Raw genomic sequence first — 20,744 nt, 5'->3', positions numbered from 1 at the left:
TATCTTCAGCCGTCATGCAAAAAGCAGATGCTCAGATTTTCATCTTAAGTGACCCTTTTTGTCCACGATTGCTTAAAAGTTGAGCTTCATTCCTGACTTTGGAAACAACATTTGACAAAAACCTTCAGACCAAAAGCTCCCCCTGAGCGCAAAAATGACCCTCTGATGGAATTCTTATTGTTTTAACACAAACTGTTATATTATTTTCTTTTTTCCAGCTAAACCACATTTTTGTGCTGATTTCTGCCTGTGAGGAAAAGTTTGTTTTATTTATTCTAAGTTTAGCCATATTCATATATATTATCTGATAACAGCATGTGGAGCCTTGTGCGTTCTTACACACTTGATTTGTGTGTGTGTGTGTGTATACTACACTAAGCCATCAGATGTGTGTGTGGTCAGGAAGCGCCGCTGGCAGCAGAGCAACTGTGTCTTGAGCGGTGGTTTACTGTAAATAGATGATGGTTTAAGTGTTTAACTGTCCCATCTCTTGTTCTTCATGTCTGCATGCGATTTATTCATAGAGCGACTACAATTAAACATACACTTGATCTAATCGTGGAATGAAGCTTTCAACTGCGTTTTTAGGTGTTGTTTACGTCCGGCAGTAGTATTACAGTCATACAATGAACTTGAGTGTTCACTATTGTGCTTGGAAACAGTATTTTTGTCACTGTTTCACTTCTCAGCAGAAAGCTCCGGATCTCGAGTTTACTTTTTTAAGATTCCCTGATTCAAGATTTAAAGGTTTTATTTATCACATAGTCAAACAATATGTGCGGGGAAATGTAGGGTGACATACTCTACTATGTTGAGACTCTGCTAAAGGCTAAAAAGGCTAATGAGCAGTGAAGCAAGAATCAGAATAAGAGCAAAAATGACGAGCAGATCTCATATAAAAATGCTAAAGAAGAAAGTACGTATGTTTTGCAGGTTTGTGGGATTTGTGGATAGAAAAGTGTATTTATATCATCTTTAACACGTAAATCAGTCTTTAAATCAATCTCATGTTCCGCAGTAAGTTCAACCTGTCTCATTCCCTCTCATCAACACCTTCCTAAAACACACACACACACCCACACACACACAGAGTAACTGGACATGTTTTGACAGGTGGTCATCACTGGTTTATACTGTATAATAGCAGCCTGCAGAAGTTCCTCCGGGAACGGAAGAAGAGACGGAAAGAGGCAGAGTGTGCGTGTGTGTGTGTGTTTGTGTTATGTCTTTAACCAAATGACAGACAACCAGAGCAAACACGAACGCACACACGGAAAGAAATATAGAGAGGGATTGAGCAAGAAGGAGAGGGAGGCTGAGTGTTATTTCAGTCACAATGCATCCAGTTGTCACTGAGCCCCGTGACCAAAAGCCTTTTCATTCCCTCCTCTCTGTTTCACAAACCACCTCCGTATGCCGAGCAGCACATCTGGTGGACAGATGTCTATCTCTCCTCCATCTCTTGTTTTCTCTCCCTCTGTACTTCTTTTTCCTTTAGGCAGGCCTGGTGTTAATCGCTCTCTCCTCCACCTGGCCCAGACCACCCACGCACTGAGCGGGGCGGCGGCGGCCCACCAGCAGAGAGTATGTGAGCGCGTTACACAACGTCGTGTGGACAAAAGGAGAACTGTTCTTACATTTACACAGAATCAGTAACAAATTAATAATTAGTGAACATTATTTGTGTTTAAAATAGGATTAATTCTGTTTATATGCTTCTGATTGCACATTAAACATGATCATCACTGGTTTAAATTGTTCTTACATCTGCATGCCCTCAGGTTACAACCAGCACAAGATGAGAAATGGAAAAATGGACAGACGACGGTGACTTGCTCTTTATTTTCATAGAGCGAGTGCTGAGGTTTATTTTACGCTGCTGAGTTGAGCTTTTTCCACCTGGGACAAAAAAGGAGAAAATGATGTCTCACTGTGTTGATTTAAAGGTACATTGGCTCCGAATGGACACTTAAAATCTTACTGACATGCAGCGTTTGCTAAATTAAAGAGTTCCGACTTAAAGGAGCACCACCAATTTTCAACCTTTTCTTTGGGTACAGAGTGTGGGTATACATGCTTATATTACATATTGTAGGTAGACCACTGACCGCTAAAATTATACAGCTGATGATACTTTTCCAGGCTCAGGTTGACTTCAGCCTTTCTAAGCCAAGTAATCTCATTGACATATTAGACACAGTGAATGGTGAATATGAGCATGCCACACTGTGACAAAAAGATGGTTGACAGAATGTCCCTTTAAATAGTCCTGCAAGCTGCTTTGGAAGTTTAGCACTTAGCCTTTGTCGCCATCTAGTGGTGAGATGACCACAACACTCAAATAATAAAACCTGCACTGCAGACAGCACATTGGCTGAGACAACAACTGCACCTTGATGTGCACTTAGTTGCCAGTATATATGGTAGATCTAGCCAACGCAACAATCATTTTGGGGACGTAGTGTGTTGTGCTGTATTACATCATACAGCGAGGTGTTTCTGTTATTTATCCTATTTTCATTTATATAAATGGGGTGGACAAAGTATTAGAAACACCCATCCTTTGTGGAGGTGGAGAAAAGAAGCAGATCTGCAGGTTTGTGACAGATGCACGGCAGTTCAAAACTGGATACTCCTCCAGAGACTTCCCAGACGTGAGATCAGACGTTCCTCCTCCCTCGTTACACACTGAGGTGAGCCCCACAAGGACACTAAGCCCATGTGCTCTCTGTATTGTTGTTAACATGTGGGTCTTTGCAGTCTATGACTATAATTCACTTTCGGTCACTACAGAACTATATGAGTACTGCAGCATCGTAGATTTTGAAATTCAGCCCTTGGCTCCAGTGAATCATCAAAGAAAACAGAAGAAGACAAAGAAAGTATATATTTTTTTTGTTGTAGTTGTAGTTGTTGTAACATAGCAGCCACATATGTCATATTATATGAGCTTAATGAAAGGAAATGAACATTGTTTAATGCACTCTACCTTAACAGCAAAGCTGTTTGAAGGGGCCTCCTATCTTTGCTTCCATGCATGCAGGTTTTTGTAACATTTCTGAATCATAAAAACATGAAGACATTTTTGAGGAAATATGTCTGGTAATGATCAAATAGTTTAACCATAAGCCTGCTGCACAGATCTTATTTTACCAAAAGTAGACCAAAACATTTATTATCCATTAGAGCCGCACGCAGGACTCATGACATCAGGATTTCTGAAATCATGGCTTTGGCTCTGCACATGAGTGTACATGATGTTTCTATGAAAGAGGGCATTCATTTCAGTGAAAATGTCCCAGATAAATAAGGATTTTTTTGTAACCCCCAAATGTCAGCATGAGTCAGTGGCGATTATACTGACACATTTAATTAGATATTAATACTTCTAATGTCCTGGCAGAGTTGTGTTCATTGGCATGTACAGTCTAAGTGCAAAAACAGACGAGGTGGTTGCTACATTACAAATGGGCTCCAGCCTCCACCCGTACAGCAGAACAACAGCAGCATGATATGTACAACAATACCATTTCAGATAACAAAGAAAACTGCATGCAGCCTCTCTCCAAAACAAACAATCAAGCCCAGAGTGAGGGAGCGCAAAACAGGAAGTCAATATATTTTGAATTAGCAGTGAAAAGTGAGGGAGAAAGTGGAAAAGTGATGCTGTGTTTCCTATTATTGCAGGATGAGGGGCTGACAACAGGGCCGAGTCCCCCCGCCACGCTGCGAACACACCAGTGGAATTTGGACGGCGGCAGTGCTGATGATGAGAAACATGAGAGGAAGACACAATACTCTGTTGTTCCACGCAGTGTCATCGTGACCCGAGGGCTCTCCGGCCAGACACACACACCCACACACACACACACATTGTATGCATGTTTAGAGACGATCACAAATACATGCACACTGCACACATCACAATTAGAAACTTTCGGCGCAGTGAAATACACACACACACACACACAGACACAGTCACACAGGCTATTGTCAGTGCTCATCTCATATGGAAATATTTGGAGTTGTGTTGCCAAAAGTGGAAGTGGATGCGAGTGGTGCTGTTTGAAAAGCCGCAGCGCACTCGTAAAGTTCTGCACGTAATCCGGCTCAGGTGGTGACGCTTCAGGGTCAAAGGTCACGCTGAGGCTTCGGGGTCAAATGAGTCACACCAGTCCTCCCAGTGAGACTTCCTGGACTGGTTTTCTTCCCCGGCTCATCTTTTGTTTTTTTTCTTCTTTACATATTTTTTTTTGCTGTTTTTCAGCTTTTTGACATAATCCAGACAATACATGATCAACAAACAGAAAAAAACCTCTCTCTTCAAAGGAAAAAATGAATGAAAAAATAATAACAACTCTGTTGAAGAGACACAGCAAAAAGAATAATAACTTAAACAAGAAATGAAATAAAATCAATAAGCAGGAGAAAAAAGAAGAAAAAGAAAAAAAGGAGCCAAAGTGGGTCCTTGGTGCCAGTAGAAAGGCAGCTTAAAATTTTTAAAACACAAATATCTAGTCTCAAAGGACCCACACTTCTCCTAAAAGTGATGCAGCCACATTAACAACAGGTACAAATGTCTGGATACAAAGAAATTCTGACTTTGACAAAGCAGTTTTCTACTTTTAACTGTCGATCAAACAGCTTTATAAATCCGGAAATTCAATCATTAAGTTACTCAGAACCAGTAATAAAATAAATTTGAGTAGCAAGTTACAATTTCTTGTTAAGATGATTAAGAAACAAGTGAAATGGTCGAACATAAAGCCGGCCTAGCTGCTCAAAAACAAGGATACATTGCTGCATATTATTGAGCACATATTGTTTCTCACAAATGCACTATAGGAAAATTGGGAATACATTAAACTTGTGCTATGAACAAAAATGAAATGAAATATGGACTAAAATGAGAGTGAGAGGTGATCACTTTATTGGACATAAAGGAAAATTGAGATTTATGCTTCCTTTCAAACTCTATTTTAATTATTCAACTAGATACTATAATACTTGGTGTATTCAGTTAGTTGATAAGGTCACAAAAACAGATCTATATATATTATCTTATTTTCTTACTGTTTAACTTACTGTCACTCTAAAGGTCTGAGAAAATGATTGAACTCCAAATGCAGGAAACAGAAGATGGAGGATTCGAATAGCAAAAGGTTTTATTGTCACAAAAGTGGATAATGTTCATGGGGAGGATGCTCCTGGTGGTCCAGACACACAGCAGGCAGGTGAGTAGGGTGAGTTGGCAGGTTCTTCAGGTGGTGGACTGGAGCTGAGCAGGCGTGGCAGGTTAAAGACGCGAGTAGAACAGATCAGTCCCTCAAAAAAGCAGACAAGGCAAAACTTTGAAAATGTAAAACAGTTCAGGGGCAAGCAAAGAGGCTGAGCCTTGTTACCAGGTGAGTGAGCTCAACAGTCAGCTGAGACTGGTGAGGAGATCTAGGAATTTATCCTGTGGCTGATGAGTGTGGATTGCAGCTGCAGCTGTGATGGCTGATTGGTGCTGAGAGCAGGTGTCGGTGAGCCGAGATTGGAGGGAACACACACACACACACACACACACACACACACACACACACACACACACACACACACACACACACACACACACACACACACACACACACACACACACACACAGCAAAATCAATAAAAGCTTCTGCAGTGTCAGCGTCTAAAACACAATCAAAACTTCTCTGGAAGCCAAATCATTGCACTGATATGTCAAAGAGGTCAACATTTACCTCACTGTCTTCAGTATCAGTCAACATTTTCTCCACTGACTCTAAAATGTGACATAAATGTTGGGCTTTTTATGCTTTTGATAGCCATAAAAATATGGTCTTGTGCCATTTATAGCGCCGCCTGATGAAACCTCATCACAGGTTTGTATATTTCACACTGATTTAAGTGCCTCGTGGTGCTGCGTGGGGCTTGTCTGGCTCCTGTTCAGCTGTTGACGTCGAATGTACAGTATGTGTGCAATCAAGGAAACGATTGATTGAAGCCATTATGCTCTGATTAGCCTCGCTGCCTCCCAGCTGAGTCAGTCTATTCTGAGACAGGAGACAATAAAGGAGCCCTTTCTCCTCCCTCTCTCTGTCTGTCCGGCCTTCCTTTCTTTTTCCTCTATAGACTTATCCTTCTCTACTTTTCCTTCCACCTCCTCCATCATCCCTCAACCAAACCCCTCCCAGCCAATCAGCAGGGTCTTTTATTTCTTTCTTTATTTAAATGTACATATGAGGATGAGGAGAACCCTCACACCTGTGGCTGTGTCAGACACGTCCTGTTTGGAAACAGCCTCATCAAACACCTTTAATCCGCCCCTCTGCCTACGCCTCTACCCAGCCCCTCTCCCCCTACGTACCCCCCACACCACAACCCTCCTCCCTCCCCTCTGCTCTGCCAAACCAGGAAGTGTGCGCAGGAAACAGCTGTCCCCCGCGTCCGCCCGCTTGCCCCTGGCCAGGTGCATCCTGGGAACGGAGCGATGTGTGACCGTCGACATGTGGCTGACACTGTGCGAGGTGCCGTTACAGTAATCAGGATCGCCATGAACTTTATACAGCCACAAGATAAAAATAAAGCACCTTGCTGTCGGAAAAAAAAAACCTGCACTGTTTCGACCTCGATGTCACGGGACGGTGACGAGGATGAACTGAATAATTTCACGTTCCATCTGCTTGAGATGAAGCAGCCTCGCGAATGACCACTTCTTCTCAGCTCAAAGGGGAACGCCACTGATTTTACAGGTGTTGTAGAGCACCGCTATGTGTAGAAAGTTGGCTGGCTGCAGAGGGAGCTGTGTCAAATCGGATGAAATGGCCTCAAATGATGTCACTTAAGGCAGCGTTGAGGCTGACGACTACAAGGTTAACAGTGAAAAAAATCTGGGGGTGTGACGTTAGGTAAAAGTGGGCTTCAGAGACGTCTGTAGCCCGTCCGTCATCTCTGCTTGACGTTAGCGGCTCAAGCCTACATTAGCCACTATTACACAGCAGAAACTCAGACTGAACTGTCAGTGGCACAGCATTGTGGGTAATGTAGTAGGAGCCAGGTTTGCATGAGTGCATGGAATAAATATGACAAGATGTCTGGTTCTGCCGCTCAATCCACATGTTTGCTCACATGTATGTTGTTTTGACTCCTCAAACACCTGCTGAGTCCTGGTGAGGGAGATCAGGTCTCTGCTGTGTTAAAGTGGGTAAGATGAGATCCAAGGCTGGCAGTGTAAACACATGCCCCTGTTTTGATCTCCGCCACAAAACCGAAACTCTTCTTGCTGTGGTTGTCTGTAGCTGGATGGCCGGTCTCCAGGACAATCAGGAAAAATAAACAGTGCGGACATCTGTCGCAGCAGAGGAGGAGAGAGGGCGTCTGTCCCGGCCAGCGCTCGCAGCATTGTTTGTCACTTTCTCCATGAAATGCACTGCGAATATTGCCTCAAACAATTAGGTTCCAGTGATCCCTATCGCCCGGCGCACAATAGTGTTTACATGGCGTGGAGGAAATGTGGCCATGGAGCTCACTTTAGGGAGTGTGTGTGTGTGTTTTCTTGGGCATGTGCATGTGTGTGTGTGTATCCTTGCTATATGTTCGTATGACTTTTATGACTCTCAGCTCACAATATTCTGTGAGGGGGAGAGAAGTTGCTGCACTGCTCGCTGACCAGCAGGTGATCGTGGTTTGACTTGATTTCTGCCCCAACAAGAAATGCCTGTTTTCTCTTTGGCACTTGCCTGAGGAAGATCTAACAGATCAAAACGTTGCCTTTAAGAGAGAATCAAACTCTTCACTTAGAGGTGAACAGCGTGCACACTTTTTCCCTTGTGCCCTGCAGTGATATATATTTTTCTGTAGCACCTGAACATTTTACCTAGATGTTCACACGGTAATTCAAATATTGGTTTGCCATAAGAATATTGCTTTCATTGCTTTTTCATTTTACTCTGCAGTTCTCTTAATCTTTAAAGTTAGACTATTTGACTGAAGGATGGTCACATGACAAAGTGGCTCAGCAAAATTCATCCACACGAGTTTGGGAAATACTTGGTTCCAGAGGCTCTGTGACTTCTCATTCAATATCATTGTTGCCCATATTTTTTCTCCTGTCATACTTTTAGTTTACGTCTTTTTCTAAATGTATTGTACTTAATTGTAACTCTGTTAGGCACTGATGTCATCATTTACCTTTGACACTTTACTTCTTTGTAAAACTTTATTACTCTATTGTCTCTGTTCTTATGTTCCTGTCATTTTTGAGCCACATGAATTTCATAAAGTTCTATTTTATTTTCTTTTAAGTGAGTTGGTGAACTACTGTAGCAAGTAAGCTAACTGCTAACATGCTAGCTATCCATGGGCATGCTAGTGCTAGTGAGTCACAACAGTTCCCCAAGTGTTTTTTCAATGTTCTGGCTTTTTGTTCCTGGATTTTACACCTCGTTGAATAAAGGTTTATTGACGAGGTGGAGAAAAGCTAATGAGGTTGCTAACTGTCCATTAGCAGCATCATTACCAGGGACAATATTAGTTCGCACCGTGCATTCAAAAGAAGCATCTGTACCATCTCCTGTTGCATTACTGTCTGCTAAACATGCCTCGTTTGCAGGGCAGTTGTCACTACATGAGGGTTAAATAAGGTCGGCGGTTAAACACTGCTGAGCTCCGACAGCTTCCTTCATTTTGGACTCTTCTGCTCTCTGTTTCCTCCAAAGATCAGCTCTGTCATGGCTTGCTGTCGCTCAGTTGTGCAAATTTCCACGTCAAGGTTTCTTGCAGTTTACCTCTGCATGAAATGTTACATCGGCTGATTGCAGCGATTCCACTTTTCACGGTTTTTAAATGTTACATTCAGTTTGGTTCCTGGACCAATTCAACAGCTGATATTTTCTTTGGGCCACGAATTAGCCGCAAGGTTTTCACTTTCCATCCCTCACCCACACCGTGTTTACTGGCCCAGCAAGGAGATCAATGTTGTTTCTGCAGGTGCACATGCACACACACACACACATATTTGTACTTAGATCCTTGTGAGGACACTCATTGACAGTATGCATTCCCTATCCCCTTGCCCTAACCCTGACCTAAACCTGACTCTAACCTACCCAGAAAACCAAGTCTGAACCCTCAAACAGCCCTTTGAAGGTCTGCCTGAGAGTGAGGAACGGCTGAAATGTCCTCATTACCAAGGTACAAAGATAGCTGTACAAGTACACACACACACACACACACACACACACACACACACACACAAAGTGAGAGAGCCTTTACATATACCTTTATTTTTACTGGTCTCTAGTGTATTTAACAGATAGTCTAACCCTTATATATAAACACACACACACACACACACACACACAAAGTGAGAGAGCCTTTACATATACCTTTATTATGGTCTCTAGTGTATTTAACAGATAAGGAAGAACCCTTTCATACAAACACACACAAACACAAACACACACACACACACACACATGCATACATGCACACATGCTCAGAGGCTCCCACATCAATACTCCATTACTGAGGAGGGTATTTTGAGGTAGCCAGGAGGAGGGTGTGACAGCTCGGCTCTGAGATTAAAACAATCCTCTCTTGATTTCTTCCTCACTCAAGGGAAAAGCGGAAGCCGTCTGTTATCGTTTGTTTCTATTATTATTCCCCATTTACAGTTTGGGTGTTCACACGGGGCCTTAAATGAGATAGTTAACTTTTTGTCTTTGGTGTCTTTCCTCTTTTGAGACAGCTGCCCAGAAAACTGTGACTGTCTGAGAAGTCAGGCTTTTACAGTAAGATGGGGGAGACCCAAAATGTACACTGATTTGCTGCCTGCTGGCTCACACTGTTTCATCTGACTAACTCAACAATGCAGAGAAAACCGTGGCGCCATGCCGCCACTAATAGCTTCTTAATACAATTTATCTACATATAAAGTGCTTTTATCCCAACTCATTGTCTGTTTTCCTTGGAAAAAAATATCTCAAATATTGAACCAAAACAGTTCGAGGCCCGTTTCAATCAGTCTGCCATGACTACGCAGATGTATTTCTGTTTCTTTATTAGATTTTCTTTCGTTACACATGGCCACAAACACTAACTAATTAACAACAACCAATTAATAAAAGCTAAAAGACATTTAAAGGTATTTTCCTGTAAATTATTTTGAATGAATCCCAAAAAGCAACAAAATGAGCACCTTTAAAGAACCAAAACTGCACCGACAATACAACAATGTGACAATATTGAATTATACTAAAGGAGCATATAAAGCAAAGGAAAAGTTAATCCCTCAAGGATTTCACTTTGTCCCTTGTGTCGCTTTTTATATGTTACAGGCAAATTCTCGCAGCATCTGCAAGCACAGCGGTGCCACTACAACGTTATTCTGGCTCACAGAGTGCGATCGACTGGAACCACAGCTGCCGGACGCAAAGCAGTGTGACAGGCCGAGAGACGACACTGTCTGCACCCTGATCGTACTGCTGTTATTTCAGCAGGTTCAGGGCACTTATTGTTCATAATGATGATGATGATGAGGGTATTGATGACTACAATGAAAAAAAAAAAAAAACGATGATGATGATCAGGATGATGAAGGTGATGACAGATTTGTTGAGCAGTTGCTCAACAAACTGCTTTCTTTCCCAGGACCTTGAAGGTCACACAACTGTAAAGGCTTTATAATGTTTGTGTTTCAGTCTGTCTAAGAAGGAAATGACTGAGGGAATGTAAAAGAGGCGTTGACCCTGAGGTTGAGAGAGAGAGACTTTGGGAAGGAGGGAACAGGAATGGGTGAGCACAGACGAGAGCGGGCGAGAGACAGATGTAGGAAGGAAGTTCGCGAGCTCTTGGGGGGGAAAGTTACCACGATGACGACTCGCTTGTTGCTATCAGTGACACAGGTGTGCTCTGATGTCATGAATGAGTCCAATGAATAGAGATCTTTTGTGTTTGGACAATGCTGTTGCAGGCACACACATACACACACACAGAGTTACTATTATAGTTACTAAAGACATCAAATCATCGTCACATTTGAAAGCTGAAACCAACGAATGTTTGACTGAAACAACTGGACTAATGGATTTACTGGGATTAGGATAACACAATCGGCTTTAATAAAAGAAAAGCTCTATTCAGGGACCCACAGTTGCTCCCCTCCCCTCCTTCTCACCTCCTTCATTACATGAACTTGTCTAAACTGCAGAATAAAACAACATATGTGTGGTATTTGTAATGCTGCTACAAATACACATTATAAGGGATTTATTACTTGTAATCAAGGTGTGAAACGGGCATTCATAGCATTTTTAGAAGGCTTTACAGTATGTTTGTGTATGACTATGAACATTCACTCTATGTGTGTATCAATAAGCATGTGTGTGTGTACAGTACACCTTTGTCTCTTTATTATACTCTGATATAAGTACAGTTGCGGATATTTTCTTGGACACAATCCAGGTCCTTCAAAGTCTGGGACTGACCAGTCTCGTGTGAAGTGTGTGTGTGTACGTGCACATAGGCGTGAACCTGCGTATGTGTGTGTGTGTGTGTGTGTGTGTGTGCGCGCGCCTGTGTGTGTTTTAGAGACGTGTTATGAAAAGTGTTTGTGTGGAGGTATTGGTGGTGGAGGGGGAGGAGGGGCAGTGGTGGTTCCTTATCTGCAGGCCACAGGCAGCTTTTGAGGCTCTTATCAGCAGCCACCATATTGTACTAGCACATCCTCTTGTCCAGCAGGGAGCGGAAAACTCTCCTTGCAACATGGCTCCCTCTCTCTCTCCCTCTCTCCCCCCTCTCTCCCTCTCTCTCCCACCTCACATTTGCCAGTACCACAGCTCTCCGACTGGCAACCAACCGGAGCATTGTGTCGTCTTGGCGGCGAAGGGAGCGAGAGGAGGAAGGGATAGACAAGACAGTCAAAGAGGGAGGTGAGAGAGGTGAGAGTGGCATACGGACCCACAGCCTCCATGTCCACGCTTTGAGTGAGTCTTTGTTCAAAGGAGCAACTTCACACCAATAAAACAAATAAGTTCGCTTGGACTGCCTTTCCATCTCTTTGCGAATATTTGGGTCATTTATTTTTTTATTATTTCTGTCAATTTTTAAAGAGATACTCACGGGTGTGTGGAGGTGTTCTGAGTGGTGTCAGACAGCTTGGCTCCAATTTGATCTCAGAGATTGACAGACAGACACTGACAGGCTGCAGCGAGAGCGACCTGAGGAGGAGGAGGACGAGGAGGAGGAGGGCGTTAAACACTGAGGAGATACACCATGTGCGTTCACAGATCACTTGAACTCTGACGGATTTTGCATGACAGACAGACGAGCCACACTGGATGTCATGATGTATCTGTGAGTACTTATTTTGTGTGTTGTATTCTTCTTAATGCATCCTGTCGTACATGAGCGCTTTGCAGCCCCTAACTTTTATTTTAGACAATGATACTAATAATACAAAAACAGCAGCTGGAGTTGAAAACTGTAAAAAAAAAAAAAAAAAAAGGGTTATTTTGTGGCAAGTAAATGAAGATTTTAATATCAAGTCTTGTTAAATGGTTTGTTGGATGGCAGTTTGTTTGTTTGTGACGGTCTACTGGTTACAGTACATTTCTAATGTATTGTGTATTAGGCTTAAACAATAATATAAGGCAATAACATGAAAAGGGATTAAACAAAGAAAAGACATGCTGGACAAGTATGAAATCAAGTGCAATGGAATTCAACTATTTCAATAAAGCCTATTTAAATGAAATATTGGCAACATACAGGTTTATCACAATTATCAAAGGTATTTTATTTGAGTAACTGACACAAAATAGTAAAAAGCTTGTGGTGAAAGAAACTGTGGAAGTGAGTATTGGCTCGACTAAGATTAAAATGCGTATCATCTGTCCTACAACGAAATAGTCACAATGTCATAATGGCTTTGTTTCTGGGCGACCACAGCAAAATTAATTTCTTACAAATTTGTGCAAAAATATTCTGTAATTGTGTCGCTTCTCTGAGGGTTCCGCTTGACATGTATTTGACAGTAAATACAACACTGCTGCAAAATTAGCTGAAAAATACTACCTGCCAGTGTCGTCTGTCCATCATTGTGAAACAGGGAACTGTCCAAAATAAAGTCATGACCGCTAAAAAAGAAAAAAAAGGAACAATTGCAATTGCAAAACCCGAGAGTAAAAACAAATGTGAAAACAGTGACTTCATTTCATGTCCAGCGTTTCAACGTGCCGTCGGGGCTGCAGTATGAGATGAATCTGTAAATTTCCATGAATTTAATTCAGATTTTAAACTGTAGCCCAGCGTCCACGGAGGAAACCAGCCCCAACAACTATTTGCTCCTCTGGTGCTTATATGCAAAATCTCACCCCTTGAGCACATTTTCATATCTTATTCCTTCTGCTAAAAATACGACTAATATATATCCTGAGTGCATTTTTTTTTTCTTTTGTTCAACAGACTCTTTGATATCAATCCAATCTTCGGCGGTCTGGGACGTTTTGAATGCTGAAAAGGATTTTGACTCACATCCTCAAAATACACAGACAGACAGAGACGGACAGATTCATTAAGAGCAGCCACTGGAGACTCGTTCAGAAACCTAGAGTGTGCTGCTCAGGATGTACTGTGAGAAAAATACACGCCAAATCAGACCGCGGCAACCACCCCGGCTCCACGCTCCACCCAGGGACGACACCGCAGAAATAGTCATCCGTTAAAGACAGAAAACTCACACACTGATCTGGCGAAGGTAAGAGCAATTGATGGATTCAGGCTGGCCAGAGGAAAATCTACAGTTTTAATGAGGTAGAGCCGCCGAATATTGTATAATCTGCATGAAAGAGGAGCAAAGGAAGAAGAAATAAAGGGTTATAAGTCGCCTATATGGAAAAGACACATAGACTTTGCAAGGAGAGGTTTAAAGGGCTCTGTGTGTCAGTCTGCAGGAACCACAACATGTTAATTACTCTCACACACATATAAAGACACCAAGACACACACACACACACGCAGGGCAGCCGAGAGGAGCAGGACCTCGCACTGACAGGGAGATTTCAGCACCATGATGGAGAAGCTGAACCCCAGCAGCACACCTGCCTCACCCCCCGAACTACCTCGCTCCTCCTCCTCCTCCTCCACCGCCTCCTCCCCATCCTGTGCCTCCCTAGAGCAGCATAGTCCCCTCCAGAACAAGACATCCACGGATGCTATCAGCGGCCCGCCTCCCACTAACAAGGCAGGGCGCAAGGGACACACGGATGTCCCCACTGCTGGCTCGATTCGGTCCCCCATTGCCGCGACGACAGTGTTAACCAGTCACCACGCGGATAAAACAGCTGCACCTGAACCCATCGTCATGGAGACCGAGGAGGAGGAGGAGGAGGAGAGGCGCGGAGGACCAACGCCCACCACAGCCACTGGTGCCTCTGCCAACCAGTCCCCAACTCTTTCCTCTCCGCCTCCGCTCCTCCCGGCACCAGCCAAGACCTCCCCGTGTCCTCTACCACCTCCCACCTCCACCACATCACTCCCCTTGTCCTCATCATCCTCTCCTCTTCCTCCACACATTCCAGTTATCAGCCTCGGCCACAGCAAGCCCCCTCTCCCCCTCACCAATACCCCTTTGACTGCTCTCCACCCAATTCCCAACCTCCTGCACGGGCCCCACGGGGACCTTCGCCGCAATCAGCTGACCTGCTTGCCTGGGGCCAGCCCTGGAGCTTCTGGACCTGCAGTAGGTTCCGGGGGGCATTCGACTCCTTCATCAGGACCCCTGTTGCCTCAGCAGTACCTGTCTGCACACCCCTTCTTCACCAGGTGAGATTTGGCTCATGAGCACTGTGGTTTACAGCCATGTTGAGTACTTGCGACCCGTCATCAGTGAGTGGAGAGCAGAGTGAGGTTCCCTTCTCTGACTGTTTCATCTGAACAACGTTTTGAGGCCTAAAGAGGTCAAACTATCTTTTTCCACAAGAAAAAGCAACGTGTGGTGAAAAGTCAGAAAACATAATTTTGTCTTTTTATGTCTTTCTTTCTAATTTTTTTCCTGTGACCCCATCAAGGGGTCTCAACCACAGAGTTGGGAACCACAGCGATAGCAGACAGTACTGACAGTGTTATCCAGTACCCAAGCGTGACTAGCACACTCTGCTGAAAAAGATCTTGTTGATAGAATATCTATTTCATGACCAATTAAATACAACCCTGATTCCAAAAAAGTTGGGATGTTGTGTAAAACAGAAATAACACAGAATGTGATCATTTGCTAATCCCTGTTTTTTGACATAAAGTGAACTGAAAGACAATATATTTAATGTTTCACCTCATCAGCTTCATTGATTTTTGTAAATATCTGCTTATTTTGAACACATTTCAAACAAGTTGTGACAGGAGCAACAAAAGAGTGGAAAAGTTTAGGAATGCTCCAAAAACACCTGTTTGGAACGTTCCACAGGTAAACAGGTTGATTGGTAACAGGTGATAGTATCATGATTGGGTATGAAAGGAGCATCCTGGAAAGGCTCAGTCGTTCACAAGCAAGGATGGAGCGAGGTTCACCACTCAGTGAACACATTATTGTATAAAGGTCGTCAGTAAACACAGCTCATTTGCTAATGCTTGCGTTCTGTTTTGTTACATTTTACACATTGCCCCAGCTTTCTCACAATTGCGGCTGTAATTCAGGAGGTTGCATTTGAACCTGTAAAGAATTATGGAAAATACAATAATGTAACTTCAGCTCTCTGTGGAACATCATGACAAATAAAAGCCAGAAAAATGCCACATTCTTGGCACCAGGTGTGCAGGCTCATGTGGAACTATAAAGTATAAAATGCCGTACATTTTCCTGAGATGCTCTCGTTGGTAACTACGACAAGTTTCTGTTTCATAGGAAACCTCAACTGCTGGGATTTCATGACTTCCCATTGTGATTAATAGTCGCTATGTGAAATTGACAGCAGGATGTGTGCTGTTATAAAGGGACCTCTCATTTCCAACATTTCTCACGCTAAATTTACTCACCAGAAGGTTTGGCTGTTGGACACGAGTTGCATCATGGGAAAAAATATCACTTTTAAAACTATACATTTAGGTTTTAATTGCAGCTAAATTTAGTCGGCGAACTGACAAAAGGTGACATAACAGAACTCTTGAAGCACTTTTTGGGCTCGTAGCGTTGGCAAGTCCAAGCTTACACTCATGAAGAAAGGCATTCATTTGCAGACGTTATCAAAGCCCTCCTACTGTTCATCTATTCTTTACTCCAAAAAGGATTTTCCACAGTTTCTTTCTGTAACAGAGGAGCATCAGCTACGTTAAAAGCAGGACTTTTTTTCACAGTAACTACATCTATGGTTTCACCATCTGTCATGGAGGTGTGGGAATAAGGTTCCCTCCTCACTTCTCTCCGGTCTGTTTGTAGCAGGAAGCATTGATCTATTTCACCCCCCCCCCACCCCCCCACCCCTGAGGTAGAATCAGCTAGTAACCAGACTTAATGAGACTGGGATAAAACTCTGCATGCATACTCAATCAATGCCACCAAAGTAATCACACTTCGGTTAATGGCTTCCACCATGTTGTCGATTTCTCCATCCACTCTCCGATGTGTCTCTCTATTTAAGACGAGAGGTGCTGGAACGGCCCAGCATGTTCGCAACATGCTCATTATATTGAGCCGCATTTTATCGTCCAGGTCGATTGTGAATGCAGTTACATGAATGTCGCATTTTCACACACATCATTATGTTTTTTTATCTCTAGTTCTTACCTGGGTCCCTCAGCAGGAAATTATAGTGTCATCAGCAACAGCCGGATGAAGAGAAGACCTTCGTCACACTTTGAGGTGGAGATCAGCGAATGTGAGTTTCTGTGCAGCCAAACAAAGAATCAGATGTCAGTACTGATATGGCCATAGTTACTGTTTTTCTAATTATCAGTGGCATCAATGGTTTAGTCTGTCTCTCAATATTTCCTCAAAAATTTCTCTCTGTTGTTTGTGGCTTTTATATTAAAGCTCAGTTGTTCTTACCAAAGACATAAATGTTCTTAAAAAATAATACATAATATATATATTTTTTTTTTCAAGCTTATATAATTCCCTAAAACAGCTGGGCACTGTAGTCTTTAGCAAGCGTTAATCAAACAGGAGTAAAAAGTGCATTTGTTGCAATTGGGACTATTTTCAGTGGTGGATTAATACACGTTTGGTGTATTAATCCACTGTTTGGAGTATTTACAGCAGCAGCGCGTATCACAGAGTGACGATGTGGCTCACTGTGTTTTTTAATAGTTTTAATAGAGCTATGTTAGACTAGCTACACAATCCTTGTTAGCAGGATCATTTCATTGTTGGTTTTACTCTGTTAACGTGGTTTGTTGACATAAAGACGAATGTATGTGAACTTCCTCTTATGTCGTTTAAGGCCCCGCACACTTACACCGTGTTCATGTGTGTCTAACAGGCCCTCCACAGAAAATCGCTCGCCGTGTCTTCACCAACAGCCGCGAGCGCTGGCGACAGCAGAACGTGAACGGCGCTTTCTCTGAGCTGAGAAAGCTCATTCCCACACACCCACCCGACAAGAAGCTCAGCAAGAACGAGATCCTTCGTCTGGCTGTGAAGTACATCAACTTCTTGGTCACTCTGCTCAACGACCAGGCCCAGGACAAGAGCAGGGACTCCACTGACAATGAGGCTGAGGACGAAAGCGTCGCGGCCGGGCTGGACGGTAACAAACTGAACCCTCTCTTTCAGTGCGACACTCCTCCCCTGTCCCACGCCGCACCACCACCATCTGTCCACAGAGACAGAGACTCGACCGACTCAGTCATCGCACTGGCCAACTCCCCGGCAACGTCCAGTTGCTATGGTGACACAGACAGCGAGGAGAGCTTCGGGGCTAAGGCCTCTTTGGTGACCCATGGCATTCTGGGAAAAGTTAAGGGTCAGATAAGGATGGTGGCGGCCACAAATGATGAGCGGTGACACCAGAGGACAGCAGGCAAAGAGGCGTGCAGCCACACGGAGTTTAAATGTCACAATGACGGACAGGACAGAACACACAGTCATCGGCCCACATCAGAAGTAGTGTGAATAAGTAAGAAATGGATTTCTGGCGATTTTTTGTACTCCGTGTTTTTTCTGGTGATGTGCAAACACTGAGTGTGAAGCTCTGTGTTACGATGGAAAATAGTGAACTGTGCTCTGGGGCCAGTTGAGAGATGAATGAAAACATCACAGAACATTCAGACTTGTATGTGTTTCATATCAAAATAAAGTCAGAGTGTTGCTTTGTTAAACATTCACCTCATTGTCAAACAGCATGGATCCATAACATGGATAAATGATGCAAAACAGGATCCTGGAAATCTAATTGGATGATATCAGGCTGAATTTACAGCAGCAACCAAATCTAATCAACCTAAAATGACATAAAACTCAAATAATCCTTTCTCGGTCAAGAAATTAAGGATGTTGATCTCCACCTCTGTAGACCCATAAAAATTCTGTCTGTTAATTCTGTCGCATGTTTAAATTTCCATGTAAATAAGCAACATTGCTCCAGTGCAGTTATGGTGAGCCGGACAGCCACATACTCCACTGCACCTGCAGAGGAGTGCATGTCGTGCATTAATAGATCAGAGTTTCAGCTTTTAATGTTCCTGCTGTTCTTATTGTAAGAGAAGCGGGGTCGATGGTCCCACCCTGACGTTGTGACACACTTGTACCAGACAGAAATAAAGTGTGTTTTAGTTTGCTGTTCCGTATTTGACATCCTCTTATTGCGCTCCAAAGACAGCTCTTTGTCAGCTCTGTGTCAGCACGATTTCTCAACACATCCAAATGCTTTGCCGTGTTTGCCAAATGTTTAGGGAACATTTGCGTACCCACAGAGTATTCAGTGAGTAGTAGTCTCAGTGTGCCGTGATCACAATAACCGTCAAATGTTAAACATATAAATGCAATGCTGTGAGGAAATGTGACTGCTTATTTTAAACAACAACACAGAGCACCATGACAAACTTGTCACCACACATTATACAGTCAGGGCCTCCAGTCAGACTCCATGTTGTTTGTTTGTGCTGTTCCACAGAATGACAGATTGATAATGGTGCATTTAACAAGGGAGCCATAAACAACACCAGTTAAAAAGAAATAAAAATAGTGAGTGGCGTGACACCCTGAAGCCCAGTATAAGTGTTCGCTGACATTACTGTGACAATCCCAGCCCTGGAGCAAAGAAGGAGAAAACCTGGTGACTCAACAGTTGCTGATGAAGTGCTGGAGTTTTTGCAGGAAGCAGATTTAGCGGAGTGTTGCACCAGTCTACAATGCTTTTTTGTGATGGAAAACGTACTTTTAGCAATAACACCATGTAAGAAAACTCTAAAAGCAAAAGTCCTGCATTTAAAATCTAGCATCTAGCAAACGTATTAACATCAAAATGTATTTAAAGTATCAAAAGTAAAAATACTCATTATGCAGAATGGCCCCAATTCAGAATAATATACATTATATTACTAGGTTATAATTACTGACGGTAGAGGTGGAGCTAATTTGAACTACTTTATGCACTATGCAGATGGCTGAATCAATAGTATAATAATTTATTATCTGATTGATATTTTGTATTATCTGAAAGTAACTAGTCATGAACGTTGTCAAATATTGAGTAAAAACTTCCAAAATGTAGTGAAGAAATCGAAATAAAAGTAGCATGAAATAGAAGTATAGTAAAGTATTTAAAAAAATGTACTTAGTACAGTGCTTAAGTAAATGTACTTAGTTACATTCCACCACTGTATGTTTTTGATGTGTTTGCACATATTGTATGTGTGTGTGCAAGCAAACAAGTTGATGTGTAGCTAGCGAAAGATTTATGTAACATCAACAGTTGTAGGTTGCGGTTGGGTGTGACAAAGGTCAGGATGGATGTGGGAATGCGGGTAGAGATGGGGTTCAGCCAGGTGGTGCTGCTGGTGGTGGTGGTGGGGGGGGGGGGGGTTGTGTAAGTGACAGGGTTGGGGGTAAGTTGCAGCTGTGCAGTGGCGCTGCTGTCTCTGCCTGCGTGCTTGGCTCTATCAAGTGGCCAGGAAACGTCTACAGTTAGTGCTGTCTCATTGACAGCCAACGAGTTTCCTGGAGGAGGGGTGGTGGCGGTGTATGTGCGTGTGTGTGTGTGTGTGTGTTTGGACATGTGAGGTGGTAAACGCTGCATGGAAGAAAGGGAGAGCTGAAAAAGAATACACCCACCCGGATGCAGTGGGAACCCCGACACACCCGGTTTCTGGACCGCACAACAGGAAGTGGCGCTTTCACGAACGTTGCTACGGCTGCGTCTGCCCGCTCTGCTGTGCCAGGCTGCTCCGTCCCCGCCATGCTGCACTCTGAAACCACAGAGAGGATGACAGGCTGAGGCAGGGGTCACACAAATTAAAGGGGTGCTGCAGTTTTTGACAGTTTATTTGCAGCAACACACAATTTGCTGTGTTGCTGGGAGTTATTTAACAGTATATGATATGTAGGTCTGACAAAAGGCCTCCTGATGTCATGGCCATGATGCGTGAGCGGATAAACCAATAGACCCTTTTCACCAAGGACATTTGGCTTGTCATAGCAGGAGAAGCACGGGTGTAATTGATTGAACTGAATGGAATTGATTAATTTTCCTTGTTGAAGAGCCTCTTTCACAGTGGACATATTAACTTGTCATAGGATCAAAAGC

The 20,744-nt window shown here is 43.2% G+C and overlaps 1 protein-coding gene and 1 long non-coding RNA gene across 4 annotated transcripts; one reads left to right on the top strand and one right to left on the bottom strand.

Moving 5' to 3' along the window:
- Positions 1 to 3,928: 3,928 nt before the first annotated feature.
- Positions 3,929 to 13,284, bottom strand: LOC121604289. Of its 2 annotated transcripts, XR_006006745.1 has the most exons (4): positions 13,084 to 13,284; positions 12,130 to 12,227; positions 5,403 to 5,509; positions 3,929 to 5,278 (listed from the first exon to the last, which is right to left on the bottom strand). It is a non-coding gene; the product is annotated as an uncharacterized LOC121604289 (long non-coding RNA). The 2 variants fall into 2 exon arrangements; XR_006006744.1 differs by lacking the exon at positions 3,929 to 5,278 and having other exon boundaries at positions 5,349 to 5,509.
- On the top strand, positions 11,817 to 19,602 carry lyl1 (LYL1 basic helix-loop-helix family member). Of its 2 annotated transcripts, none has more exons than XM_041933766.1 (5): positions 11,817 to 11,993; positions 12,120 to 12,363; positions 13,474 to 14,832; positions 16,780 to 16,877; positions 17,481 to 19,602. In XM_041933766.1, exons 3-5 carry the CDS (start codon positions 14,078 to 14,080, stop codon positions 18,002 to 18,004), a joined length of 1,377 nt encoding a protein of 458 aa, XP_041789700.1. In that variant the 5' UTR covers positions 11,817 to 11,993; positions 12,120 to 12,363; positions 13,474 to 14,077; the 3' UTR covers positions 18,005 to 19,602. The 2 variants fall into 2 exon arrangements, with proteins under 2 accessions (XP_041789700.1, XP_041789701.1); XM_041933767.1 differs by having other exon boundaries at positions 11,829 to 11,948.
- The last annotated feature ends 1,142 nt before the right edge of the window (positions 19,603 to 20,744 follow it).

Source organism: Chelmon rostratus, chromosome 3 (assembly GCF_017976325.1).
Source record: "Chelmon rostratus isolate fCheRos1 chromosome 3, fCheRos1.pri, whole genome shotgun sequence".
NCBI classification, from domain to species: Eukaryota; Metazoa; Chordata; class Actinopteri; order Chaetodontiformes; family Chaetodontidae; genus Chelmon; species Chelmon rostratus.
This window is presented reverse-complemented; position numbering and strand designations above follow the sequence as displayed.